The sequence below is a fragment of the Anabrus simplex genome, chromosome 1, assembly GCF_040414725.1.
Source record: "Anabrus simplex isolate iqAnaSimp1 chromosome 1, ASM4041472v1, whole genome shotgun sequence".
Classification (NCBI taxonomy): domain Eukaryota; kingdom Metazoa; phylum Arthropoda; class Insecta; order Orthoptera; family Tettigoniidae; genus Anabrus; species Anabrus simplex.
In genome coordinates this window covers 1,745,795,925-1,745,821,794 of record NC_090265.1, presented here as the reverse complement: position 1 = coordinate 1,745,821,794, position 25,870 = coordinate 1,745,795,925, and the positions used below count along the sequence as shown (strand labels likewise).

General features: G+C 37.6%; 1 protein-coding gene across 1 annotated transcript in view; it reads right to left on the bottom strand.

The window, feature by feature from the left end:
- Positions 1-25,870, bottom strand: part of GABA-B-R1 (gamma-aminobutyric acid type B receptor subunit 1) — a 297,561-nt gene that overhangs the window by 207,385 nt on the left and 64,306 nt on the right. The window contains exon 7 of the mRNA XM_068225678.1: positions 14,451-14,602. Within this exon, the coding sequence (XP_068081779.1) occupies positions 14,451-14,602 (152 nt within the window). The remainder of the gene's footprint in view (positions 1-14,450; positions 14,603-25,870) is intronic.

The window sequence follows — 25,870 nt, the reverse complement described above, 5'->3', positions numbered from 1 at the left end:
AACCCAACGTAAGAACACATTTAGAATTACAAGAACGCCTAAAGGCGTCAAACCCAATACTCATGCAACAGCTGTTGACGCCTTTAGGTGTCAAACCCAGTTAAGGGGTTAAGTCTTAAGAGTATTAACTACAAATTTGGCTTATATTTCTTCTTCTGCTCCCAGAACTACTTCATTCTTTATGACCTGGCTGCCCTTTCATCATCAGTTATGGTGTACCATTTACATGTAAACGTTTTTAGTTTAAGACTCAAGTCTCTGTTCCTCAGGATCCTTCTCTCTTCTCGGTCTTCAATTTGCTGCATTGTCAAGCTTAGTTCATCTAAATCATCTTGGACTTCTTTGAACGAATTATTCTTGGTTTTACTTTTCCAAAAGTAGTTGAAAAGATGTTTCAGTACCCTGGTTTCTGGTAGTCTTGATATATGGCAGAAAAATGCAACCTTCCTTTTCCACAATGTGTCTATTATTGACTCAGTTTCCTGGTATACAACTTCATTGCCCATCTACATGGCATTTTTTGTTTATGATTGTTCTAAAGATTCTTCTTTCTGTTTTCTGTAACTTGTCTGTTGTTAATTTGGTGTTCAAATTTAATAATGTTTCACTAGCATAGGTAGCTTCAGGTTTAATAACGGAGTTGTAATGTTTGAATTTTGCATTTATCGAGACAAATTTCTTCTTGTAAGTTGGCCAAGTGATACACTGTGCCTGTTTCAATTTAGTTGTTCTATTTTCTACTGATACTTTCTCGTTTAAGTTCTCAGTAATTATCTCCCCAAGATACTTGAATTTCTTTACAATCTTAATTTGTTTGATGTTATTCAATGTGATAGCTTGTGTTTCTATCTTGAAGGATAGCATCATTTCCATCTTTTCAAATGGGATTTGTAGTCCGACTTTTGCTGCTGTTTTCAAGTTCTTCAATTCGGTGTTTAGCCTCTTCCACACTCTTTGCGAGCAGCGCAAGGTCATCTGCAAATGCCAGGCAATTGAGTTTGATATTTTTGCCAATCGTGATGTCTGGTTGGCATTTCTTAGTCCACTCTCGCATGATTTTCTCCAGTGTGCAATTAAATAGTAATGGTGACAGACCGTCACCCTGTCGAAGTCCAGTCCGGATTTCAAATGATTCAGACAACTCCCTTCTGTATTTAACTTTTGATTTAGTGTTCTTAATGGTAATTCCAATAAGGTTGATAAGTTTCTGGTGTAATCCAAATTCCTCGAGGATTTTAAGTAACGACACACGATGGATGCTGTTATACGCTTTCTTGAAGTCAACAAAAGTGATGACTAACTTTTTGTTTCTCACTCTTTGATGTTTCATGGTCCACTTAAGACTGATGGTTTGATCTCGACAACTTCTTCCAGGTCAAAATCCTTCCTGATATTCTCCAAGTTCTTGGTCGAGTTGTTCCTGAATTTTTGTTAGGATAATTCTAGACAGGATCTTATATGTGACATCAAGTAAAGAAATCCCCCGGTAATTATTTGGATCCAATCTATCACCCTTTTTGTGTATTTGATGAATTATAGCTGTGTTCCATTCTTCAGGCAGTTGTTCAGAATTCCAAATGTCTATGAAGTGTCTGTGGATGTTTTGAAGTGTTTGTTTATTTGCATTCTTCCAAAGCTCTGCAACCATTTGTTTCTCTCTTGTTGCCTTGTAGTTCTTGAACCAACCAATCGCTTTGATTACTTCATTGAAATCTGGTGGTATAACCTTTTCTAAACTTGTTTTATTTTCTTGGATAAGGATCAAATTCTAAGTATTCATTTGGTTCCTCAGCATTTAGTATAATTCTTTGAAGTGATTGGCTAGAATTTTGGCATTCTCTTGATTATTGTGTGCTAGTTTCCCTTGTTTATACCGTATTTACTCGCGTATTAGACCCCTTTTTTCCCCACTTTTGCAGCCAAAAATAGTAAAGAGGGGTCCAATATGCGATAACCTCAAAATTTTGTGCAGCGAACACATGACTTCTAGGTTATAAAGAGCTAAAATTGGACGTGTAAACATTCTATACGTACTATTATTTAACAAATTTAGAATGTATTTAAGTTATATTGGCTATTTCGTCGGAAGGCAGTATTTCTAAACGTAAAAGATAAATGGTGATCACAACTTTTAGGCCTACGGTACATATAAAAGTCCGTTTTAGATACTCATATCACGTCATTTGTTACATCTCATTAATTTCTCTGGTGAGGCTGACGTCAGGAAGGGCATACGGCTGTAAAAACTCGCTACAAAGATTCGTCTCACTTCATACTCGATCCCGTAGAAGAAAGGGATAAGGGTATCGTGTGATAATATAATTAAATATTGATACAAAAGAACTTAATGGTCAGTCATTTGTCTCTGTCAGTTCAGCAGTAGGCCTAGCACACAGTAAACCTGATCACTGCTTTCATTTGAATTATCGCCTTGTGCCGCCAACTTCCCTGCCTTGCTACCAGCGTGTCAGCATTCTAAGTGACGACGTTATCTTCATTGCTATCTCTCGCCAGTCGCGTCAGCGATGCTTCTTTGAGCTATGCACTGCAATCAAGAGCATACGAGATCCCGTCTTTTTGAACCTCTTAAAAACAATTTTGTTCCCAACTATTGAGTCTAAACAGTGTAAATCCATTCCCAGATGGTCTCTGATATTCCCAGTTGGTGTATTGTAGCAGAAACCACTCCTTCCAAATAAAGAAGTGCTGTAGAAAGCATGCCAAACCATCAGCTGATAACTAGCGTATGTTACGAGTTGTACTTCCGAATGTAATACATAGTAACTGGAAACATTCTTTTGATAACTGCGGCTATTAAAACACATACCCTTATTTTTAAGTACATTTCATGCTTGTTCCCTACATTTATCACATCAGGATTTACGTAAACAGCTGTACATGAGATAAGACAGACCACATTGTTTAAGTTAGGTATATTATTGCCCAGATAGTGCCAGAAGTTCGACGGAAAAAATAAAAATAAATAACAGGAAAATATACCGCATTTATGGATATCTACAGGTGTGGCGGTAATGCGTTTTATTATCATAATGTTAAATTTCATATGTTCGCTGTCTCTTTTTTATTAACGCATACCCTAGTATGTTTTGTTTGGCATCTCCGAAAATTGTTTAAAGTACATAAAATTATTATTATTATTATTATTGTTATTGTTATTATTATTATTATTATTATTTGTTAGGTAAGTTGGCGAGTAAAACAATCGTTTTAATTGGACAGCTTTTATCATGTTTTAAACTTACTTCTCTCCAAATATATACCTATATTGGCCTGAGTTACGAGATATTAAACGATCACTTTGTTTATGATCTCGCCTGCTGTATAAACAGCAACCACCACGAATATTTCTCAACTAATGTAAACTCGTTTCCTCATCCCGAGGTGGTACAGCTCTTTTTAGACACACCCCGAGTGGAGGAGAATTACATGTACTGGTACCGCTTTTACCGCATATCAACCTTCCTTGAAAGTTAGAAACTTTTTTTTGTTCCGTATTGAACTGGGATTACAGTAAAATGTTAAAGGTCCACCTTTTCAATACCATGAATGTTTATTGATGTGAATATATATCACATAATGTTTAAAGAAGACTGGTTACTAGTTTTGACGCTCATTACGCGTAATCATCAGCCAACAAATCAATTGAGCAAAGCACAACTTATCAAATAGCAATATATAACACATGATAGCACCTACAAGACAAATGTTAAACTATGATTAGTTCAAATATAAAACACATGACAGCAAATACAAGGATTAATGTTAAAAGTTAAATTGTAAAAAGTTAAAATAATGAAAGCAAAACAGAGAAAATAGTCCAGCTTGAGGTTAGTAGAACATAAGGTGTATCTATATACAACACTTGAATGCACTTACTAAGGCAAATTTTAAATGTAATGTTAAAATGATGAGGGTATGGTGCGTATGACCATCTAAAACACATGACAGCACCTATAAAGTCACTGTTCGATTATAAGCAGTTGAAATGATGAGGTGCGTCTGACCAAAACCACCTGAATTAAGCCTGTTAATTACCGCAACTTAAGAGAACAAGGTTTATTCTTCCCACAGATAACATATGTTGCCTTATGATCTATGCAGCTCAAGCTGGACTATTCTCTTGTTTATCAAGACTCAACAACTGGGATACCTTCTCAAAAATGTTATACAGTATTTTACGGTCAGACACACCTCATCATTTCAACTGGTTATAATCTAACAGTGACTTTATAGGTGCTGTCATGTGTTTTAGATGGTCATACGCACCATACCCTCATCATTTTAACGTTATATTTAAAATTTGCCTTAGTAGGTGCATTCAAGTGTTGTATATAGATACACCTTATGTTCTACTAACCTCAAGCTGGACTATTTTCTCGTGTATCATACCTTAACAATTGTGTCACCTTCTCTGTTTTACTTTCATTGTTTTAACTTTTTACAATTTAACTTTTAACATTAATCCTTGTATTTGCTGCCATGTGTTTTATATTTTAACTAGTCATAGTTTAACAATTGTCTTGTAGGTGCTATCATGTGTTAATTGTTGCTATTTGATAAGTTGTGCCTTGCTCAATTAATTTGTTGGCTGATGATGATGCGTAATGAACGTCGAAACTAGTACCAATCTTCTTTAAACGTTATGTAATATATATTCACATCAATAAACATTCATGGTATTGTAAAGGTGGACCTTTAACATTTTCATTTTACCATCAACCTTCCTGCCATTCGTAAATCTCTGGCAGTACGGTACCAGGAATCAAAGTCAGATCCCCGAAAACAGCAACTAATTGTGCTAACCATTACGCTGGCGGACATTATTAACTACAAAACACAGACATATAGCATGACTGATGCATGCTTGCAATGCACAGGTTGGACACGAAGCAAGGCCTATTCATTTATTTGTGTGACGTCATCAGAGCTGCAGTAGACCTACGCTACAGAGGCGGACATTTCTTAACTGCGAAACACAGATGTACCACATGGATTGGACGCGTTTTCATTGCGTAGGTCATACGGACGAAACTATTCACAAATTTGTGCGATGTCATCAGAGCTGCAATAAGACTTGTACCCGCTTCAAAGCGGAACCGTCGTCGTTCTCTGACGAATTACGTTGGGCGAGATTTTTTTTCATTTTCTTCGTCTCGAAAAGCCAGGGAGGGGGGGGGGGGGGTCTAATACACAAGTAAATACGGTATTTCATCATGAGGGTGGGTGGAGTATACTTTGATTGATATTGTCTAAATGTCCTGTAATAGTCCCTTGTCTTGTGTTGTTTGAATGACTCATTTATAATGTTCAGGTTTTCTTTTACCGGGTGAGTTGGCCATGCGGTTAGGGGCGCATGGCTGTGAGCTTGCATCCGGGAGATAGTGGGTTCGAATCCCACAGTCTGCAGCCCAGAAGATGGTTTTCCATGGTTTCCCATTTTCACGCCAGGCAAATGGTGGGGCTGTACCTTAATTTTTTTTTTTTTTTTTTTTTTTTTTTTTTGCTAGCGGCTTTACGTCGCACCGACACAGATAGGTCTTATGGCGACGATGGGATAGGAAAGGCCTAGGAGTTGGAAGGAAGCGGCCGTGGCCTTAATTAAGGTACAGCCCCAGCATTTGCCTGGTGTGAAAATGGGAAACCACGGAAAACCATCTTCAGGGCTGCCGATAGTGGGATTCGAACCTACTATCTCCCGGATGCAAGCTCACAGCCGCGCGCCTCTACGCGCACGGCCAACTCGCCCGGTGTGTACCTTAATTAAGGCCACAGCTGCTTTCTTCCAATTCCAGGCCTTTCCTATCCCATCATCGCCATAAGACCTATCTGTGTCGGTGCGACGTAAAGCCACTAGCAAAAAAAGTTTTGTTTTTTTATGGTCTCTCTCTTGATTCTTCTAATTTCTTTGGCTGCTTGTCTTCTAGCAATGGTTAGTTCTTCTCGAGATTTTTCGGTTTTCTTTTGTTAGTCATTTAGCCATGCACTGTGCCTTTTCTTTATTACCATATCACATTCCTCATTCCACCAGGCGTGTTTTTTTTTCTCCTTCTAATAGGAGCAATTTCTTCAGCAATGTTTTTTCAGTTTACCAATAATTGTTTCCAGTTTGTAGCTTAGATTTGTTTTGGATCTCTCTGAATACAATGCATTTGTACCATTACGCTATTACTAAAGTGGAAATAATAAGGAGACTGAAATAAATACAATGGCCAGCGGCGGCATCAAACAGAATAAATAAGTACACAATGTCACTAAAGTCCAGACTAACATCATAGCAGAAGGCATAGAATCATAACGGCCATGTAAAAGACCATGAAACGGCAGCATGATTGTTGAAACAAAAGAAAGAAAAAATTCCTTCTGAATCACTTTTTCTGAGAGTTACACACAAGTAAACTGGAAGGATAAATTATCACATTAAATCATCGTTATAGAACTAGAAAGCTTATCTAGGAGAAGACTGACAAGAATCCCTAATTCAATTGCCTACAAACAGTGAAAATTACGTGGAGAAAATTATAAAATTCCAGAAAAATTTATCCATAACATCGGAAGAAAACGATAGCACTATACACAACTTCAGGCAATCCACCAAGAGAAGAGAAAGAGTTAAACAAAGTGTTTAATGCTATTATTATCCTAGAAAATCAAAGTCAATACTTAGAAATCTCATATTCACCATAAATACTTGGAGAAATAACTGTATGAGAAATTTAATGAACGGCATCAATATGTATTATTTCATACAAATTGTATCATATGATTTCATGAACGAGATCGTCACCATGGAGCCCTTCTAAGATGAGGGAATCGACTTCCCAAGATTACATAATTTAACTCACGGTGATCGACCGTGATCAGAGATAACACTCGGAGGAGCAGCTGCCACCCACGAGGGTCGCACTAGCAGCTGAGGAAAAAAGACCATCCCAGAAAGGCGGAGGAAGCGAGATAAGTTTCTTGTTTTTCGAAATTTTATGTATCATTTGGTAGAGAATAATTTCAATAGCTTAACTGCAAGTGACATATAATCAATGTGCCAAACGTGATCTTCAAAGCTAACCTATTTCATTTGAACTTACGAATGATTATTGTGCTAATCAATGTGCATTGGTGTAGGAAGTGATAATGTTACAAACGAATTCCAATCCTAGCCACGGTTTCGTTTCTGCTATTGGAGAATGTGTTATGAATAGATATGTTGGGTATTCAGCCCGAAGGCTGGTTGGATCCTCAAGAGATTCACCATTAGCTGTCATAGATGGCCTAGGTGTCACTGAAGAGGCGTACTAGGGAAATGAGGAGTGAGGTAGTTTCCCGTTGCTTTCCTCACTGAGCCAGAAGTTGCTGTTGCACAACAGTCTGCCAAGCCTACTGAAATGCATGCACCAGCCGACCCTATGAGCGACATCTTCACACCATTCTTTTATTTTTTTTGCTAGTTGTTTTACGTCGCACCGACACAGGTAGGTCTTATGGTGACGATGGGATAGGAAATGGGATGGGAAATGGGATGGGAAAGGAAACCACGGAAAACCATTTTCAGGGCTGCCGACAGTGGGGTTCAAACCTACTATCTCCCGAATACTGGATACTGGCCGCACTTAAGCGACTGCAGCTATCGAACTCGGTCACACCATTTTTAAAAATTTTTTTTGCTAGGGGCTTTACGTCGCACCGACACAGATAGGTCTTATGGCGACGATGGGATAGGAAAGGCCTAGGAGTTGGAAGGAATCGGCCGTGGCCTTAATTAAGGTACAGCCCCAGCATTTGCCTGGTGTGAAAATGGGAAACCACGGAAAACCATCTTCAGGGCTGCCGATAGTGGGATTCGAACCTACTATCTCCCGGATGCAAGCTCACAGCCGCACGCCTCTACGCGCACGGCCAACTCGCCCGGTGGTAACACCATTCATAGCAGGGACTGGCTGCATAAGGAATGGCATTACTAGCGTCACTCATACCTCAGCCACTTTCATATTGTCAAAGCCAATGATACGACTGAGACAGATCAATGAAAATAATAATTTTATTCTAGCCCATACCAGAAGACATAGTGCACTGTAAACACTACATCTTGCCAGCAAAGGCAAATGAATAGATGTATAGACTCCAAATCATATTGAAGGTTTAGGTGGTTGTCATTCAAAGAGCATTGGAGAGGTTATGTGCAGTATGAAATTAAGATGGATTCTAGGATATAAGAACATTAATAGACAGGACAATAGCTGTATAATGAAAGAAGAAATAGATCCTATGTGAATTATGGGCAAGTGTACAAGCAATAACGTTGAAGGAAGTTAAAATGTTATGAAGAATGGGAAATATTAAGAAGATATGAGATGTGAAAGGCATAGTCTACGAAGTAATGGAGTTGAATAGAGTCAATATGGAAACAAGAAAGATATGAAGGTGTACCCGTCGTCAATTTTGAAGAAAGATGGAATAATTGTGACATTAGATGACACGAGAATAGGATCATACTTAGTAGTTATTAGATTGTAAAAAATAATCTTTGGGTGAGTGCTCAGATTCCTTTTTCTTCATGATTACCAGCAACTATAGCTGCTCCAAGACCTGTATCAGCATTAGTACATTCATCAACGTTGGTTACAGCAGGGGTTTATTTATTAATTCGGTTTAATAGAGCGTTCGTTGATACTTGAATGTCTAAATATTTACTACTTATAGCTGGTCTTACTATATACAGGGTCTTTATGCTTGGCAGGGAGTTTACAGTAAAATGAAAAATGTTGAAGGTCCACCTTTTCAATACAATGAATGTTTATTGATGTGAGTATATATCACATAACGTTTAAAGAAGATTGGTACTAGTTTCGACCCTCATTGCGCGTCATCATCAGCCAACGAATCAATTGAGCAAAATACAACTTATCAAATAGCAATATATAACACATGATAGCACCTAAAAGACAAAATGTTAAACTATGACTAGTTAAAATATAAAACACATGACAGCAAATACAAGGACTAATGTTAAAAGTTAAATTGAACAAGTTAAAACAATGAAAGCAAATCAGAGAAGGTAACACAATTGTTAAGGTATGATAAACGAGAAAATAGTCCAACTTGAGGTTTGTAGAACATAAGGTTGATCTATGTACAACACTTGAATGCACCTAATAAGGCAAATTTTAAATGTAACATTAAAATGATGTATATATATTACTAAAGAAGTAAATAACGCACGAATATAGGTTAGAATTTACTCTCACGTCGTGCCTGGAGTAAGCTAGGTTTAGACTCGTTGACTAATGATAATATCGTGCCGTATATGACAGGAAGACGTTTTAAACGTGTTTATGGATTACTTAAATTACTTAGATTATACTGACGATCTCAACGCAGAAAACGACGGGAAATGTAATAGTGCATAGGGCCTACAGTGCATGAAAGGCGAGAGCCGTATAATGTGCACATGGAGAAAGTTCCAGGAACGTTTCTGGTCTTAGGAAGGAATCCTTTACTTTCCTTCTAAGTACTTGGAGATCACTTACAGCTGAATTCCTATCTTAATTTTGTTGTATCTCTGAAATTACAGTTGTTGTGTGCCCTATGAGTGTTTCGTACCAGAAGATTTCAGTAGGCCTATAGTTGCCGGTGATCTAATTATATAACGTTTACGACACGACTGCTGGCCGTATCTTTCATCGCGTCATTAAAGCGCTAGTGAGGCTAAGAGGGAAGTACGCCTGCAAATGATGATGATTGTTCGGAAAATAAAAGGATATTCTTCTTATTGGCAGGTTCCCATACATCGTGGGTGCAACTGACTGTGACTGCACGCATATTCCCATTTTTTGCCCTCCGGTGACAATGGTGAACTTTTCAGAAATCGGAAGAGGTATTTTTATCTTTTTTTTTTTCAATTTGTTTAACGTCGCACCGACACAGATAGGTCTTATGGTGACGATAGGGTAGGAAAGGCCTAGGAGTGGGAAGCAGCCATGGCCTTAAGGTACAGACCCAGCATTTGCCTAGTGTGAAAATGGGGAAATTTTGCTGTGGATGTAGGCGATCTGTATGAAGAAACCACCATCAGTTTTAATTTTCCCGCGTGTCCATGACTTTCTGCTTTCCTTTAGCCTTCGCTTTTAAGTCCTTACACAGAATCTTAACTTGCTCTTCACTGCGTTTTACATCACTCGAAGCATTGAATTCTTCTGTCACGGCTTTCCATGAATTTATTTTCTTATCCAGTATCTTTATGTTGTGTTTCTTACACCCTATATCCTTTGCATAGATCGTCATTATCTCTACTACGAAGCATTTATCTTTTTCACTTACATTCCCCCCCCCCCCCCATTTCCTATCGTACATAACCTTATTCATTTAGATTTCTTTAAAGAAGACACACAAACACAACACTACTCTGCGAGTAACGAACGCTACTTCTATAGTAGTACCTAAAAGAGTAAATTGTACTTCAACTCTCCGACGTTACTTCCGGAGTAAATAACTTCCGTATTAATTTACTTCTGTAGCATGGACTTCTTTAGTAAACACTACTTCCGTAGTAATTTACTCCATGATGGTTGCACGCCACCCTAAGTGTTTCAACTTTCCAATTTTCATTATCGAGTTTATGTTTAATGTTGCAAAGAAAGAGAATTTCCCAGGTTTACTGAATTTAAGTCTGTGCCTGCAGTTTGTCTGTTGGGCTTCCAGGTGCTACGACTCGCCATGATATTCTAAACGTGATATGAATAAACTGGAGACGTATCTCTTGTCTCATAAATATTAAGACATGCCTCAAATGTATATGAATAAAAAAGCGATGTCTCAGCAGTGACCTTTGCTCCTTGAGACACAGCTCGTTAGCGGATTCTCTCGGAGACATCTCCAAATGTATATGAATAAACTGGAGCTTAGTCTCTCTGAATGGAGACTGATCTCAGAATTTCTTGAGACTGCCCAGAAGGTGACTCAAGGCAATAGAATCAGGCTGAAAACGTGATGGCGGAATTTATGATGGTTTTACAACGGAGAAGAAAAATGTATAAAACACACAGAGATTCTCTCAAACATGATTATAAAGATCTCTACCGTTTCCGGACAGAAAATGTGGAATGGTTAGCACAACATTTTCTGGAGCCAGTACACGAGACATTCATATAACAATAATGATAAAGATGATGACGATGATAGCCATTAGCGATAGGATTTACACGCATCATAAAGTCTAAAATGTTCAAAATCAAACCAGAAATATGCAAAACCGTGCAACATACAATTCTGAAAATTTTCTTAGTAATTATTAAATTAATTTAATTTTTTTTTTTTGCTAGGGGCTTTACGTCGCACCGACACAGATAGGTCTTATGGCAACGATGGGATAGGAAAGGCCTGGGAGTTGGAAGGAAGCGGCTGTGGCCTTAATTAAGGTACAGCCCCAGCATTTGCCTGGTGTGAAAATGGGAAACCACGGAAAACCATCTTCAGGGCTGCCAACAGTGGGATTCGAACCTACTATCTCCCGGATGCAAGCTCACAGCCGTGCGCCTCTACACGCACGGCCAACTCGCCCGGTAATTATTCTTAATCTATTCCACATCTGTGATTTTTCTGACATTTTTTCACAAAATACGACTAACATTTTATAAATAAAATTAATTTACACTCACAGAAAAGGCCGAAACAAAACATAGCTATGTTTAAGGTATGACTTACAATTATTCAAGGCTTTCATTATTCACTTTGTCCTGCTCCTTAATTGAATGGTCAGCGTAGTACTCTTCGGTTCAGGGGGCCCCCGGGTTCGATTCACGGTCAGGTCAGAGATTTTAAACTTAAATCCTCAACATTCCTGCAACTCACACACAACACTATCCTCCACTACAATAACACGGCAGATGACACCCATCCTCGTCGGAGAGTCTGGCTTACAAGGGCTGTACCAGGCTAGAAATAGCCACACGAAATTATTATTATTATTATTATTATTATTATTATTATTATTATTATTATTATTATTATTATTATTATTATTATTATTCACATTTTGATATCTGGAAGGATATTTTTTTCAAGTCTGAAAATTATCGCTCTCTATCACATGTTGATGCCCTTGCTGGCAGGACCTAGTGTTTACAGTGCACTATGTCTTCTAGTATAGTATGGGTTCAAGCCCCACTGTCTGCAACCCTGAATATCGTTTTCCATGGTTTCCCATTTTCACATCAGGCAAATGCTAGGAATGTACCTTAATTAAGGCCACGGTCGCTTCCATCCCACTCCTAAACCTACCCCATCGTCGCCACAAGACCTATCTGTGTCGGTGCGACGTAAAACAAATTGTAAGAAAAGTAGATTATATGCAAAAACACCCCTAGCTATGCACAGGTATGATCAATAAACTTTTCATATTCGTGAAGAATGAAGTACGAAGCGTGTTTAAAAAGTGTTTGAGTGACTTTCAATGACCGCAGAAAATTATGCATTTGAATGTGGATCCTAAATGTGATGATAAATACAATGCAACTTCTTACAAAATATCTTGAAGTAAACTTACAAGAAAAGAAACCTTAAATCAGTCGTTCTCAAGCTGGGGTACAAGTATACCAAGTGTATGAGCCACTATGTTTATGTAAGCCTAGAAAGAATTGAAACAATAACTGTAGAGATTATTGAATATTGATTAATACGAAAGGTATAGTTTGCAGAATAGGCTCCCAAGTGAAACAACTAAAGAAGAAGAAAAGGCTGTCAAGAACTATTCTAAATGAAAAAAAAAAAAAAAAAAAAAGGTGGGTGTTCCATTTCGGTTGTACTTGTTTGTTCTGCTCTTTTCTCCCTTTCATGTAAAAGATTTTCCATTTGCAGTTGCAAAATCTGTTTATGCACTGAAATGAGTTCTTCTGTTTTTTTTCAAGAACACACTGCCGCTTTTCATTTTCGCTTGTAAATCTAACACTTTCATCTCTTCCAACAAAACCACTCTTTGTAGCTCTCCGATTGTTAATTCACTCATCAGCTGACAGATACCACAGCCAGTGTGCGAGACACATCTCAAGCGGAAGGAGACAAGTCTCGTTAGCGAGAACGACGAGTTCTGTCTCGCAAGTGACTTCCGTCTCAATCCTCCTTCGAGACTTGTCTCCGAGTTACATCTCATTTTTATTCATATCACCCTAAGCGACACCCCACTGTATCCAAGTGGTGTCTTTTCTTGGACCTACGATGTTGTATGTCCAAGCCGGTGGATTCTTTCATTAGAAGACTTTCCATGTTTGGTTGATTGTCTGATCATTGATCAAAGTTCTGACTGTGGTCTGTACTCATATTTTCATGTTTAAATAATTCGTAATACTATACATTATTGTAATTAAACATGCTTTGTAAGCCTAATAAAGTATGAAATACTGTTTAAAAATGGGTGGGCGCGGCTGTGAGCTTGCATCCGGGAGATAGTAGGTTTGAATCCCACTATCGGCAGCCCTGAAAATGGTTTTCAGTGGTTTCCCATTTTCACACCAGGCAAATGCTGGGGCTGTACCTTAATTAAGGCCACAGCCGCTTCCTTCCAACTCCTTGTCTTTCCTATCCCATCGTCGCCATAAGACCTATCTGTGTCGGTGAGACGTAAAGCCCCTAGCAAAAAAAAAAAAAAAAAAAAAAATGGGTGAAATATCTTAAATTGAAGTACAGTACTATAAATTGCTGGATAGGTCCTTTATTTTAATATTGCCAGTTAAACCAGCCATTTCATTATCCTACAAAGAGTCTGGTCCAGAGCAGACTGGCTAAGAGTGTGTCCACTGTATAACCTTGTTGCATTAAATTGCATAACCGATCATTGAGATGACATTAGTGATGTCTGTCATTTCTGACTGGAACACTCCATATTTGTAATATAACCCAAAAGCATTATAATAGAATTAGAATTAGACTGGCTTTCTGAAGATAATCACACTCAAACACCAGATAGCATTTCTTAAGAGGTAACTTATTTATAGTTGAAAAAAGTGTAGTGAAGTCAATCTAAATCTGCATAATTTTTATCCTCACTATGTAATATATTTCAATATCCAATCATTTAAAAGGACTACCCACTTAGGAATGGAGACCTCATAAGTAATCAAAATCTGATTTTACTGATGATGATGCTTGTTGTTTAAAGGGGCCTAACATCTAGGTCATCAGACCACCTCATTTTACAGGGGAGCGAAAATCTGTTCTATATGGTTGAAAATGGGGAAAAAAGTGTCAGTTACAAATTATGAATTAAATTTCATAATAATTATACTGATTAAAAAAATATTAGTTTCTTTAAAATTTCCATTTTGCACTTACTGTACCTACGAGGTATCTGTGCATAAAATTGCAGACACGAGGTCTCCATTCTTAAGCAATGATATGCATATCCTAACAGTGACTAGAACAGTAAAGTATTCAGTCTACATTACCATCCCTGATATCGTCCGTTCATCGCTGTTTTGATTCCACATGAGTGCTTCAGTAGTCAGATGCCCTTCAGCAGCTAATCTCATCTGCTCCTTAGTACACTCAATTTTTTCCATTGGCGAATATTCTTCAAACCAGTTATCTTCATACCAACCTACAATGGAACAATGAATTATAATTCTGGAGATGTTCCTATGTTTTGGAACAGTGTGGTAAGAAAATGTTTGTGTATAAAATTAATCTGATGTCCTGAGTTAATGTCAGGTCTACACTAACAGAAATAATTATCTGAAATAAGGATAGGAAATTAACAGCATCTTAGGCAGAGAAGGAGACCTTCAGAATGGCAAAGATGGTGGATGAGGCAACCCATCCTCTCTGGGGGAAATTAGAATAGGAAACCACTGCCTTGTGGACAAGAGGGATCTTCAAAGGCTAAGGGAGTAAACCCCGAAAGAAAATCCTCAGATGCGTTAGGCTTAGCAGGTCAGCAGATGAGTAAATTTGTACTTGCCTTCAATTATAATACAAGCCTCGGATGCAAGTTTAAAAATGGAAATGGAATTGACAAGTCTCTGACTACAGTTGCATAGTATGATGGTAATGCTGATGTTTGTGCAAGTGTTAGATCAGAGAACAAAACCCTATTTGGAAAAATAAATATTTTAACAATGAATGAGAAGGAAAATGAATTGACTGACCTAATGGTGAGACAAAAACTCGACATCCTGGGATTAAGTGAAGTAAAATGGAAAGGGAAAGGAATGAAGATACTAAGAAAGGGGTACACCTTTTACTGGATGGGTAACAGTAGAGAGAAAAGAAATGGAGTGGGATTTGCAGTGAATCAGAATGTTGAACCAAATGCTGAAATTGAGTACGTAAATGAAAGAATTATAATAATGCATATACATGCAGAGATGCCAACTTTCAACAAAGGCAATTCGTAATGCAGCCATCAGGGCATTGGGGTGGGGGGTGGCGGCGGCCACCGAGATCTTACTAATTTACATATAACTGAAAAATCAATGAGCAACATATATTTCAACCAGATATAACATATTCAAAGATTGACCTGCTAAAGTAACAGGTGATCTGCAGTACATATCTGAGTGGAGGTTGAAGGATAATTATTTTGTTGAGTACTGTAGTCGCTCTCTTAGCAGCTTGTAGTTCCTGTTTGATAAACGCGCACTGGTGACATGCTTTTTCTTTTGATATCATGTGCATCCTCTGCACTAACAGAGCACTAAACAGTACGGAGTTCATATTAGCACGGAATTCAGCCGTGTTCTTCCTCATCATGCGCATCTGAAAAATCGCGGCTACACACACACTACAAAACACGTGTGAATGAGATTTGAGGAATGCAGTAAACAGGGTCAGTTTTTGCAGTATTTCTCCCTAAATGTTTTGAACTATTTTTGTTTTATTACTAGTGTCACTAGTCATGGTAACGTCATCACACGTATTTTCCTGCACAAGAAACTGCTTCATTTTTTCAAACCTTTCGCACTTCGAAACTCACGTTTAGCATATATCCTATAATAGCAATATATGTAAATTTGGCAAACAAAATCGCAATAAATATTTCAACAGTCAAGCACACAGTATTCACAATGAAACGGAGTTTGTCACCAATTTGCCGCCCAAACAAAGACAAAAGAACTTGCATCCTTGCATTGAGTCTGGTCATATGACGAACAAAGACAACAACTCCGCAAAATATACCACTTCACAGGTGCCTGTTTTCTATTTTGCCAGTACTGGAAGCACACACTGCGTTCGGCACAAATTCGAAATATTCTTAACGAGGGACAGGAAAGGGGCATAAATGATTACTGAGAAATCTGAAAATAATATTCTAAGAATTCAAGCTGTAATGGCATTCCTTGTGTATCCTTCCGAACACTTCACACACTTAGATTTTAAAATCAATAAAAATCGTAATTTGTGGTGTGTGATTCGTAAAGGCGTAATTATGAGGATTAATTCGTAATTATTACGATTGAATCATAATAGTTGGCATCTCTGTACATGTAAACAAGGAACTACTGAAGATAATACAGGTGTATGCTCCACAGGATGTAGCATGGAAGAAAAAGAAGAGTTCCTAACTGAACTGGAAATACATATTGTTGGAGATGGGATCATGATAATGGGAGATCTGAATGTTCATGTGGGAACTGATAGAATGGGATATGAGAATGTTCTGGGCCCACATGGGTATGGGGATAGAAACGAAGATGGAAAGAAACTGTTGGACTTTTGTATCAGAAATAACCTGATAACAAAGAACACATGGTTTATGAAGAGGAATAGCCATAATATCAGCCTACATGGTTGGGATGGACAATATGAAACACTCATCGATTTTATAATAACACTGAGATTTACAATATTAAAATTCTTCCACCATTTTGATACTTTATTTGCCTTTTAGCAAATTTTTATTTATCAAAAAGGCAAATAAAAAAGTATCAAAACGGTGGAAGAATTTTAATATTGTAAATCTCCGTGATTAGATTTTGATACGGAAAATGAAGCTGATTACTTGCAATTTATAATAACAGACCGAGAATGGGAAATATATGTCATGAATACGAAGATAATCCCCAGTGAAAGTATGGAAGGTGATCATAGATTATTGTAGAATTAAAACAAGTAAAAATCCCTAAAATTGTATTGAAGAAGAAACCAAAGATCAGGATTTGGGAATTGGAGGAGGAGAATAAAAGAATGACATTCCAAGATTGTATAAAAAAGAAATTGCCTAACACGGAAATACGAAGTAGAGAAGAAGAGTGGGAAAATTTAAGACAGGCATTTGTGGAAGCAGCAATTGAGCTATTGCAAGTTATAAATCTCATTCCGTATTGACGGTTTCACATTACAAATAAAAGTATTTATAAAATCCTCCTTATCAATACAGCTATGCGGGAAAACAAAAGCAAAGGTTAAGGGAAAGGAGACATGGTGGTGGACAGACAAAATAAACAAGAAACAAAAGAAAGGAACAAGGTGAAGAAAGAAATGGATAAGAAACAGCAAAAAAGTATCAGAGGTATGAGAATAAAATAGAAAGGTTACATGTGGAATACAAAAGATTGAAACTACAAGTAAAGAGGAGTATCAGGGAAGAAAAGGAGAAATGTTGGGGAGGGTTTAGCAACAAAATTGAGCAAGATAGTTGAGGAAATCAGAAACTAATATACAGAGTAATAAAATCGAAAAGAATAAATCAAGAAAAAATCAAGGTATTATGGAAGATGGATCCATAGTACATGACGAAAAGGGTCTTCAGCAGGTGATGGCAAAGTATTTTGAAAAACTTTATAATGAGGATGACTGCTCGGAAGAAGAAGGAGATAAGAAAATGGAAATAATAGATGGAGAAAAAGAAGAGAACCAGATAACATGGTTGGAACTTGAAAGGGCAGTGAAAGCAATGACCAAAGGTAAAGCAAGTGGAAAAGACAAATTCAATGCTGATATGATTAAGGCAACAGGAAGCATTGGACTACAGTGGCTATAGAGAGCCTCAATGCCATATGGAAGGATGAAAGGATACCTGAAGATTGGCAACAAGGAAGCATTGTACCATTGTTCAAAAAAGGAAATAGGAAGAAATGTGAAAATTATAGAGGTTTGACCCTATTATCACATAGGCTAAAAATAATGGAGAAAGTCATAAACAAAAGACTGAGGGATATAATAGAAACACAGTTAGAGGAAGAACAATATGGCTTTAGACCGAATAGATCAACAATAGACTTGATATTTACAGTGTGAACGATAACGGAAAAACATTTGGAAAGGAACAAGGAAATCATATTTGTATTGTTGGATTTGGAAAAAGCCTATGATGCAGTTAAGAGAAAACATGTATGGGAATACCTACTGAAAAGGAATGTACCAAAATCATTTATTAACAAGATTAAAATGTTGTATCATGAGAGTAAAAGCAGTATACAAGTGGAGAGTGGTGACTCTGAAACATTTTATACCAAAAAAAGTCTCAAGCAAGGAAGTGCACTGTCGCCATTATTATTTATTATACTGATGGATGAAATCATAAAACATATAAAACAGAGTATCAGTAGTGATGAAGTGAATGCTTTGGTATTTGCAGATGATGTGGTGATTTGAGGAAAGGGAGAAAAGGAAGTACAAAGGAGACTGGACATTTGGAATGAAAATCTGAAGGAGTTTGGAATGGTAATTAGTAAAAAGAAAATTGTAGAGAAAGAATAATAATAATAATAATAATAATAATAATAATAATAATAATAATAATAATAATAATAATAATAATAATAATAATAATAATAATAATAATAATAATGTTATTTGCTTTACGTCCCACTAACTACTTTTTAAGGTCTTCGGAGACGCCGAGGTGCTGGAATTTAGTCCCGCGGGAGTTCTTTTACGTGCCAGTAAATCTACCGACACGGGGCTGTCGTATTTGAGCACCTTCAAATACCACCGGACTGAGCCAGGATCGAACCTGCCAAGTTGGGGTTAGAAGGCTAGCGCCTTAACCGTCTGAGCCACTCAGCCCGGCTGTAGAGAAAGAGAAGCCAAGTGAACATAGACGGAGAACGGTTAGAGAATATAGAACAGTTTATATATCTGGGTAGCATTATTAATGGAAGTAATGAAATCAACCCTGAAATTAATAACAGGCTTAGTAAAGGAACAACATTTTATAATCAAGTCAGAGAGCTTTTATGGAATGACAAAGTACCCAAGAGAACAAAATTAACATTATATAAACAGTATTTCATACCAATTGTAACATATAGACTAGAAATGCTGGTAACTAATAAGAGACAAGATAGTAAGATCCAAGCAGTAGAGATGAATTTTTTAAGAACATTGGTTAGAAAGACAAGAAGAGATAGAATTCAAAATATTAAAATCAGAGAAGAGCTAAACATAGGACCCTTAGTACATAAGATACAGAAAGCAAGACTGAGATGGTTCGGACATGGAAAAAGAATGTGAAAGGAATGGGTAGCAAGAAGGGAATTGGAAAAAGAAGTTAAGGGAAAGAGACCAGTTGGAAGACCAAGAAGAAGCTGGATGGATCAGATTTGGAAGGACATTAGAGAAGCTGGATTCGATGTGGAAGAAGTAATGGAGCAGGAAAAGTAGACGGACAGAAAGGAGTGAAGGAGGCTTGTTAACCACACCCGGGCAACTGGAGTGGGACATTGATGATAATGATGAAGGATAGGAAAATGCTGTAAGATTCAACCCCAGCATTTTCTTGAATGAAAATGTTATTGAGGGTATTAGCTATCAGCACTAAGATTCAAACCTTGAATATGTAGAGTAACTGCTACTTTTTTGAGTCTTTAAACATTTATGTTTAAATCCTTAAATACATAAATTTAGAACTTATCTTAAGTCCTGCAACAGTGCTACCTCATGCATTAGCAGTATAGCATAGAATACAAGGGGGTAAAATACTGTGTCGCTGGCTTGAGACCAGCCAGCTAGTTAGTCGGTTAACTTTCCGTTACATCATGTTCTGGTGAGGTCAACTTGCTGAACTGCACTTTTATATTTAATACTATTAATATTCTTGTTCTCATTACTATTGTTATTATTATTATGATCATATCTTGATTGTTTTGTAAATTACATAGGGTTTCTCTAATAAACCTTTAATGGGCTGGCTAGTTTACTGTTAACTGTTATCACCCATTTCTGGAATTTTTTTCCCCCTAGTAGTATACTGTCACACTAACAGCAATGCAAGGATGGGAAAGGGCTAGGACTGGGAAAGAAGCAGCTGTGGACTTAAGGTACAACCCCAGCCGGATTTGCCTGGTGTGAAAATGGGAAACCATTGAAAACTACCTTCAGGGCTGCCGATGGGAGGATGTGAACCCATGATTTCTCAAAATCACTGACTGAAGTTTTGTGATTAATTTCTGCTACATTTATTAAGGTAGGAATGAAAATTTTCAACATGTTTGCTCATCTTCCAACACCAGTTTAACAGACTTCATGATTTCAATTACACCCTGTATAGGTCAGAGATATGTTGCTTTCGAGTGAGCACTTGGATGGGGAAGTAAATGTGACATCATCATCATCACTGGCAGTCTGCCTACCAGCAGGTCTTTGCATGAATTCTCCACGCTGCTCTGTCTTCAGCCATTCTCTTTGTCTTCCAATAGCTTCTATTTACCTTTACACTGTCCACTAACTGATACCTCTTCCTTCCCCTCTTCAGTTGTCACTGTTAAGGCTCATAGGTACACTGTAGTTGAGACAAAACTTAAATGATTTTAATCAATCAATCAATCAATCAATCAATCAATCAATCAATCAATCAATCACCATTGATCTGCATTTAGGGCAGTCACCCAGGAGGCAGATTCGCTATCTGTTGTTTACCTAGTCTTTTCTTAAATAATTGAACAGAATTTGGAAATATATTGAACATCTCCCTTAGTAAATTATTCCGATACCTAACTCCTCTTCCTATAAACTAATATTTGCCCCAATTTGTCCTCTTGAATTCCAACTTTATTTTCATATTGTGATCTTTCCTACTTTTAAAAACACCACTCAAACTTCTTTGTCTACTACTGTTATTCCACGCCATCTCTCCATTGACAGTTCGGAACATACCACTTTGTCAAGCAGCTCGTCTCCTTTCTCCCAAGTCTTCCCAGCCCAAACTTTGCAACATGTTCGTAATGCTACTCTTTTATCGGAAATCCTCCCTGTAAACACACCCATTGTAAATATAATTATGTATTGAATAGGTGGAAAACTTTTCTGTTTATAAATTTTATGTAATCACACTGAACAAACCAAGCTGCTTTTCTTTGGATTTTTTCCAGCTCTCGAATCAACTATTACTAGTTAGGGTCCCATACACTGGAACCATACTCTAGTTGGGGTCTTACCAGACATATATGCCCTCTCCTTTACATCCTTACTACAACCCCCAAATACCCTCATAACCATGTGCAGAGATCTGTACCATTTACAGTATTTACAATTCCGTTTATGTGATTACCCCAATGAAGATATTTCCTTGTATTAATATCTAGGTACTTACAGTGATCCCCATAAGAAATTTTCACCCAAATTTATTCTAGCCCATACCATAAGACATATTGCACTGTAAACACTACATCCTGCCAGCAAAGGCATAATAGAATACTGGTATCTCAAAAAACTGAAGACATTACAGAATCTCCTTTAAAAACAAAGAAACACATATTTTTTTGTTTTCGGAAAATCCACTTAAGTAGGAGTTGCAAAAAGGACTGAAAAAGGGGGTTGAATTATTTTTATGTGAATACTTATATCTCAGAAATGAAGGATGTTGCTGACGTGAAAACTGGTATTTGGAATTTTAAAAAAAAATAAAGAAACAAGTATTTTTTTGTTTTCAGAAAATCCTCTTAAGGTGGTGAAAAGAGTTGAGAAAAGTGTTAAATACCTTTTTTGAGGATATTTATATCTCAAAAACTGAAGATGTTACAGTCATAGAAATGGGTATTTGGAATCTCCTTTCACAATAAAGAAACATGTACGTTTTTTTGTTTTTGGAAAATCTACTTAAGGGGGGTGGGTGAACAGGAGTGACAAAGGGGGGGAATTTATAAAATGAGTATATCTACAGTATATCTAAAAAATGTAACATGTTACAGACATGGAAATTGGTATTTTTAATCTTTTAAAAATAAAAGTAATACTTTTTTTGAAATATCACTTGGTGGGCGGGGGGGGGGGTAAAAAGGACCGAAAGAGGGGTTGAATTATTTTTATTAGGATAGTGATATCTCACAAACTGAAGACATTACACACATGAAAATTGGTATAAGGAACCTCGTTTAAAAATAAAGAAACATGTATTCTTTGCTTTTTGGAAAATCCACTTAAGGAAGTGTGAAAAGGACTGAAAAAGGGGTTGAATTCTTTTTATGAGGATACTTATATTTTAAAAATTGAAGATATTACAGACATGAAAATTTGTAATTGGAATCTTTTTTAAAAATTAAGAAACATATTTTCTTTTGGGAAATTCCAATAAAGGGTGGGTAAATGAATTGAAAAATGAGTTTTATTCTTAATATGAGGATATTTGTATCTCAAAAATGAAGGATGTTATGCACATGAAAATTGGTATTTGGAATCTCCTTTGAAAATAACGAAACTTTTTTTTTTTTGTTGGGGTGGGGAGGGAATCAACTTAAGGAGGGTGTAAAAGGAGTTGAAATCTTTTTATGAGGATACAAATAAGTGGACTTAAAACAATACATCCTAAGGGGTTTTGACTGGGGGATGAGGAACAATGACAAAAATATGCGTTTATATGAAACCAACACAGATGGGTCTTACGGTGACGATGGGATACGGAAGACCTAGGAGTGGTAAGGAAGCGGCCATGGCCTTAATTAAGGTACAGCCCCAGCATTTGCCTAGTGTGCAAACAGGAAACCACGGAAAACCATCTTCAGGGCTGCCTACAGTGGGATTTGAACTCACTATCTTCTGAATGCAAGCTCACAGCTGCGCGACTCTAACCACATGGCCAACTCGCCCAGTAAGTTAAAATTTCAAATGATATCCAAGGTGTTGAATAACAGAATGTTTGAAACATATTTAACCCCTCAAGAGAGTTAAACGGAGGTTAAGATCAAAAAACAAATATATTCATTCCTTCCTCGGAAACAGTTTAACATAAGACAAAATTCCAAATAGTGATATATATTTTAAATCCTAGGTGTGAAATAGGAAATTTTTTTAAAACGTTCCACCCCTAAAGTGTTAAATGATGTTAGTTCTGTAAACAAAATTATTCCTCCCTCCAAAACCGTTTGGTGTACAATGTTGTAATTGTACGAGAAGAGTCTTTTTTTATGTCCTAGATGTAAAATACCATATACTTCAAAACATTTCTCCTCTAAGGGATTTAGATGTGGTTGACTCTCAAAAACACAATATCCATTCTTCCAAAACCATTTCAGGCACGAACATAACTTTTTTATGAAGGGTGGTCTTGTATATCCTTGATGTTAATAAATATTTTAAAACATTCACCCCTTAAAAAAGTATTCATTCCTCCATTACTGTTCGACGTAATTCAAAATTTCACAGGTTATTCGCTTTTACATCTTAGATGTTAAATAAGATATGGTTTGATACATACAAATTCTTCCGTACGGGGTTCAAATGAGTGTTAGATTATAAAATAAATAATCATCCCCCCCAAAACCGTTTGACGTACAAACTGAGGACGTATTTTACAGGCTCAGCTGACAATGAACTCTCCAAAATGTAAAACTTTGAATAAATCTTGCTACTGCCTGCTGTCATTTCTTGATGGATACAGTACTTTTGCATCCATCTCTTGCCACAGTGTAGCTTCCACTGAAGTCCCAGTCAACATCCATGGCTGTGACAATATGGAAGCTGCTTGGGTATGGGTAGTGCTGAGTAATGACATTCAGAGCACAACTGGTGCATCTGAATATTATGAAAGGTGCTGCTCACAGGGTCAGTCATGCTGCAATAGTACTTTCTGACCCAGTGAGGAAAGCAATGGCAAACCACCTCACTCCTCATCTTGCCTAGTACGCCTCATTTTGGTGCTGCCATTGGTTTTTGGGTTTTCCTTATAACTGCATAACCTTTGGTGGTGCTATTTGAGGATCCAACCAGCCTCTGGGCTGTTGACCTGACAGACAGACAGACAGACAGACAGACAGACAGACAGACAGACAGACAGACAGACAGACAGACAGACAGACAGACAGACAGACAGACAGACAGACAGACAGACAGACAGTGTCTAAAATAATCAGAAAGAATGCTTTCCCAAAGCTTACATGCAACACATGTCAAACTGACTGGCTTGTACATTTCGGCATTATGTTTATCACCCTTTCCTTTATACACAGGGGCTATTACAGCAAGTCTCCATTCATTCGGTATAGCCCTTTATGCAAACAGTAATCATATAAGTACCTCAGAAATGGTACTATATCCCAATACATTTTCTTTAGTACCAGTATATCCCCAGTTATTCTAGTTTTCAACTTTTATATCTTATTGTAATTTTTTTTTTTCTATCGTAAGTAAATTTGAATACATCATTAGTATTAGTCACCTCCTCTATCTGGATAATATCCTCGTAACCAACAATCTTTACATATTGCTGACTGAATACTTCTGCCTTCTCTACCTCCTCACATACACACTCCCCTTGTTCATTAACCTGCCGTTGGTCGAGCAGAGTGCAGCGTTCACTTTAAAAATAATTTTGCTGCAAAAGTCCGGAAGCAGCAGAGAGTGGAGCGTAACTATGAGCAGCTGTTCACTGGAATGTCTGGAGCGAGGGAGATTAGTCACCATGCAACTGTGTAACCTTCAGTGACTTCAGTGCCACTGAACTATATACTACATTCCAGTGAGTGGAGCGTTCACCCTAGACCATCCGTGTTATACATTTTTACTGAATTTTTTTAATGTTCCATTTTTGTATTTTGTGTTTAGTTTGTGAAATTCTTATAATTCTTATGATTAATTACCCAGTTTTAATTTTTTTCATTTTTTATGTGTAGTTTATTTTTATCTTGTATGTATGTTCAGTCTTCAGCCCTAAGGCTGGCTGAATCCTCAACAGCTCCACCAACAGCTGTTATAGATGGCCAAGGCCTTCACTGAAGAGGCGTACTAGGGAAATGAAGAGTGAGGTAGTTTCCTGTTGCTTTCCTCACCAAGCCAGAAGTTGCTATTACATATTACATATCAGTCTGCCAAGTCTGCTGGCCCTGTGGTGTAGGGGTAGCGTGCCTGCCTCTTACCCGGAGGCCCCAGGTTCGATTCCCGGCCAGGTCAGGGATTTTTACCTGGACCTGAGGGCTGGTTCAAGGTCCACTCAGCCTACGTGATTAGAATTGAGGAGCTATCTAACGGTGAGATGGCAACCCCAGTCCAGAAAGCCAAGAGGATTCGTCGTGCTTACCACACGACACCTTCGGGCTGAGCAGCGGTCGCTTGGTAGGCCAAGGCCCTTGAAGGGCTGTAGTGCCATGGGGTTTGGTTTTGGTTTGGTTTTCTGTCAAGCCCACTGAAATGCATGCACCAATCGACCCTATGAGCAACATTTTCACCCCATTCATAGCAGGGACTGGCTGCAGAAGGAATGGCATTACTGGCATCGCTCATACCTCAGTCACTTTCATATTGTCAAAGCCAAGGATGAGACAGAGACAGGTCAATGAAAGTAACAGAATTGCTCTAGCCCATACCAGAAGACATAGTGCACTGTAAACAATAGGTCCTGCCAGTAAAGGCAAATTATGAATGAAGAAAATCAAAAGGCAAATTGGCTTGAAGAGTAACCGGAACATGAAAGGAATATGTTCCAGGACGGTAACAG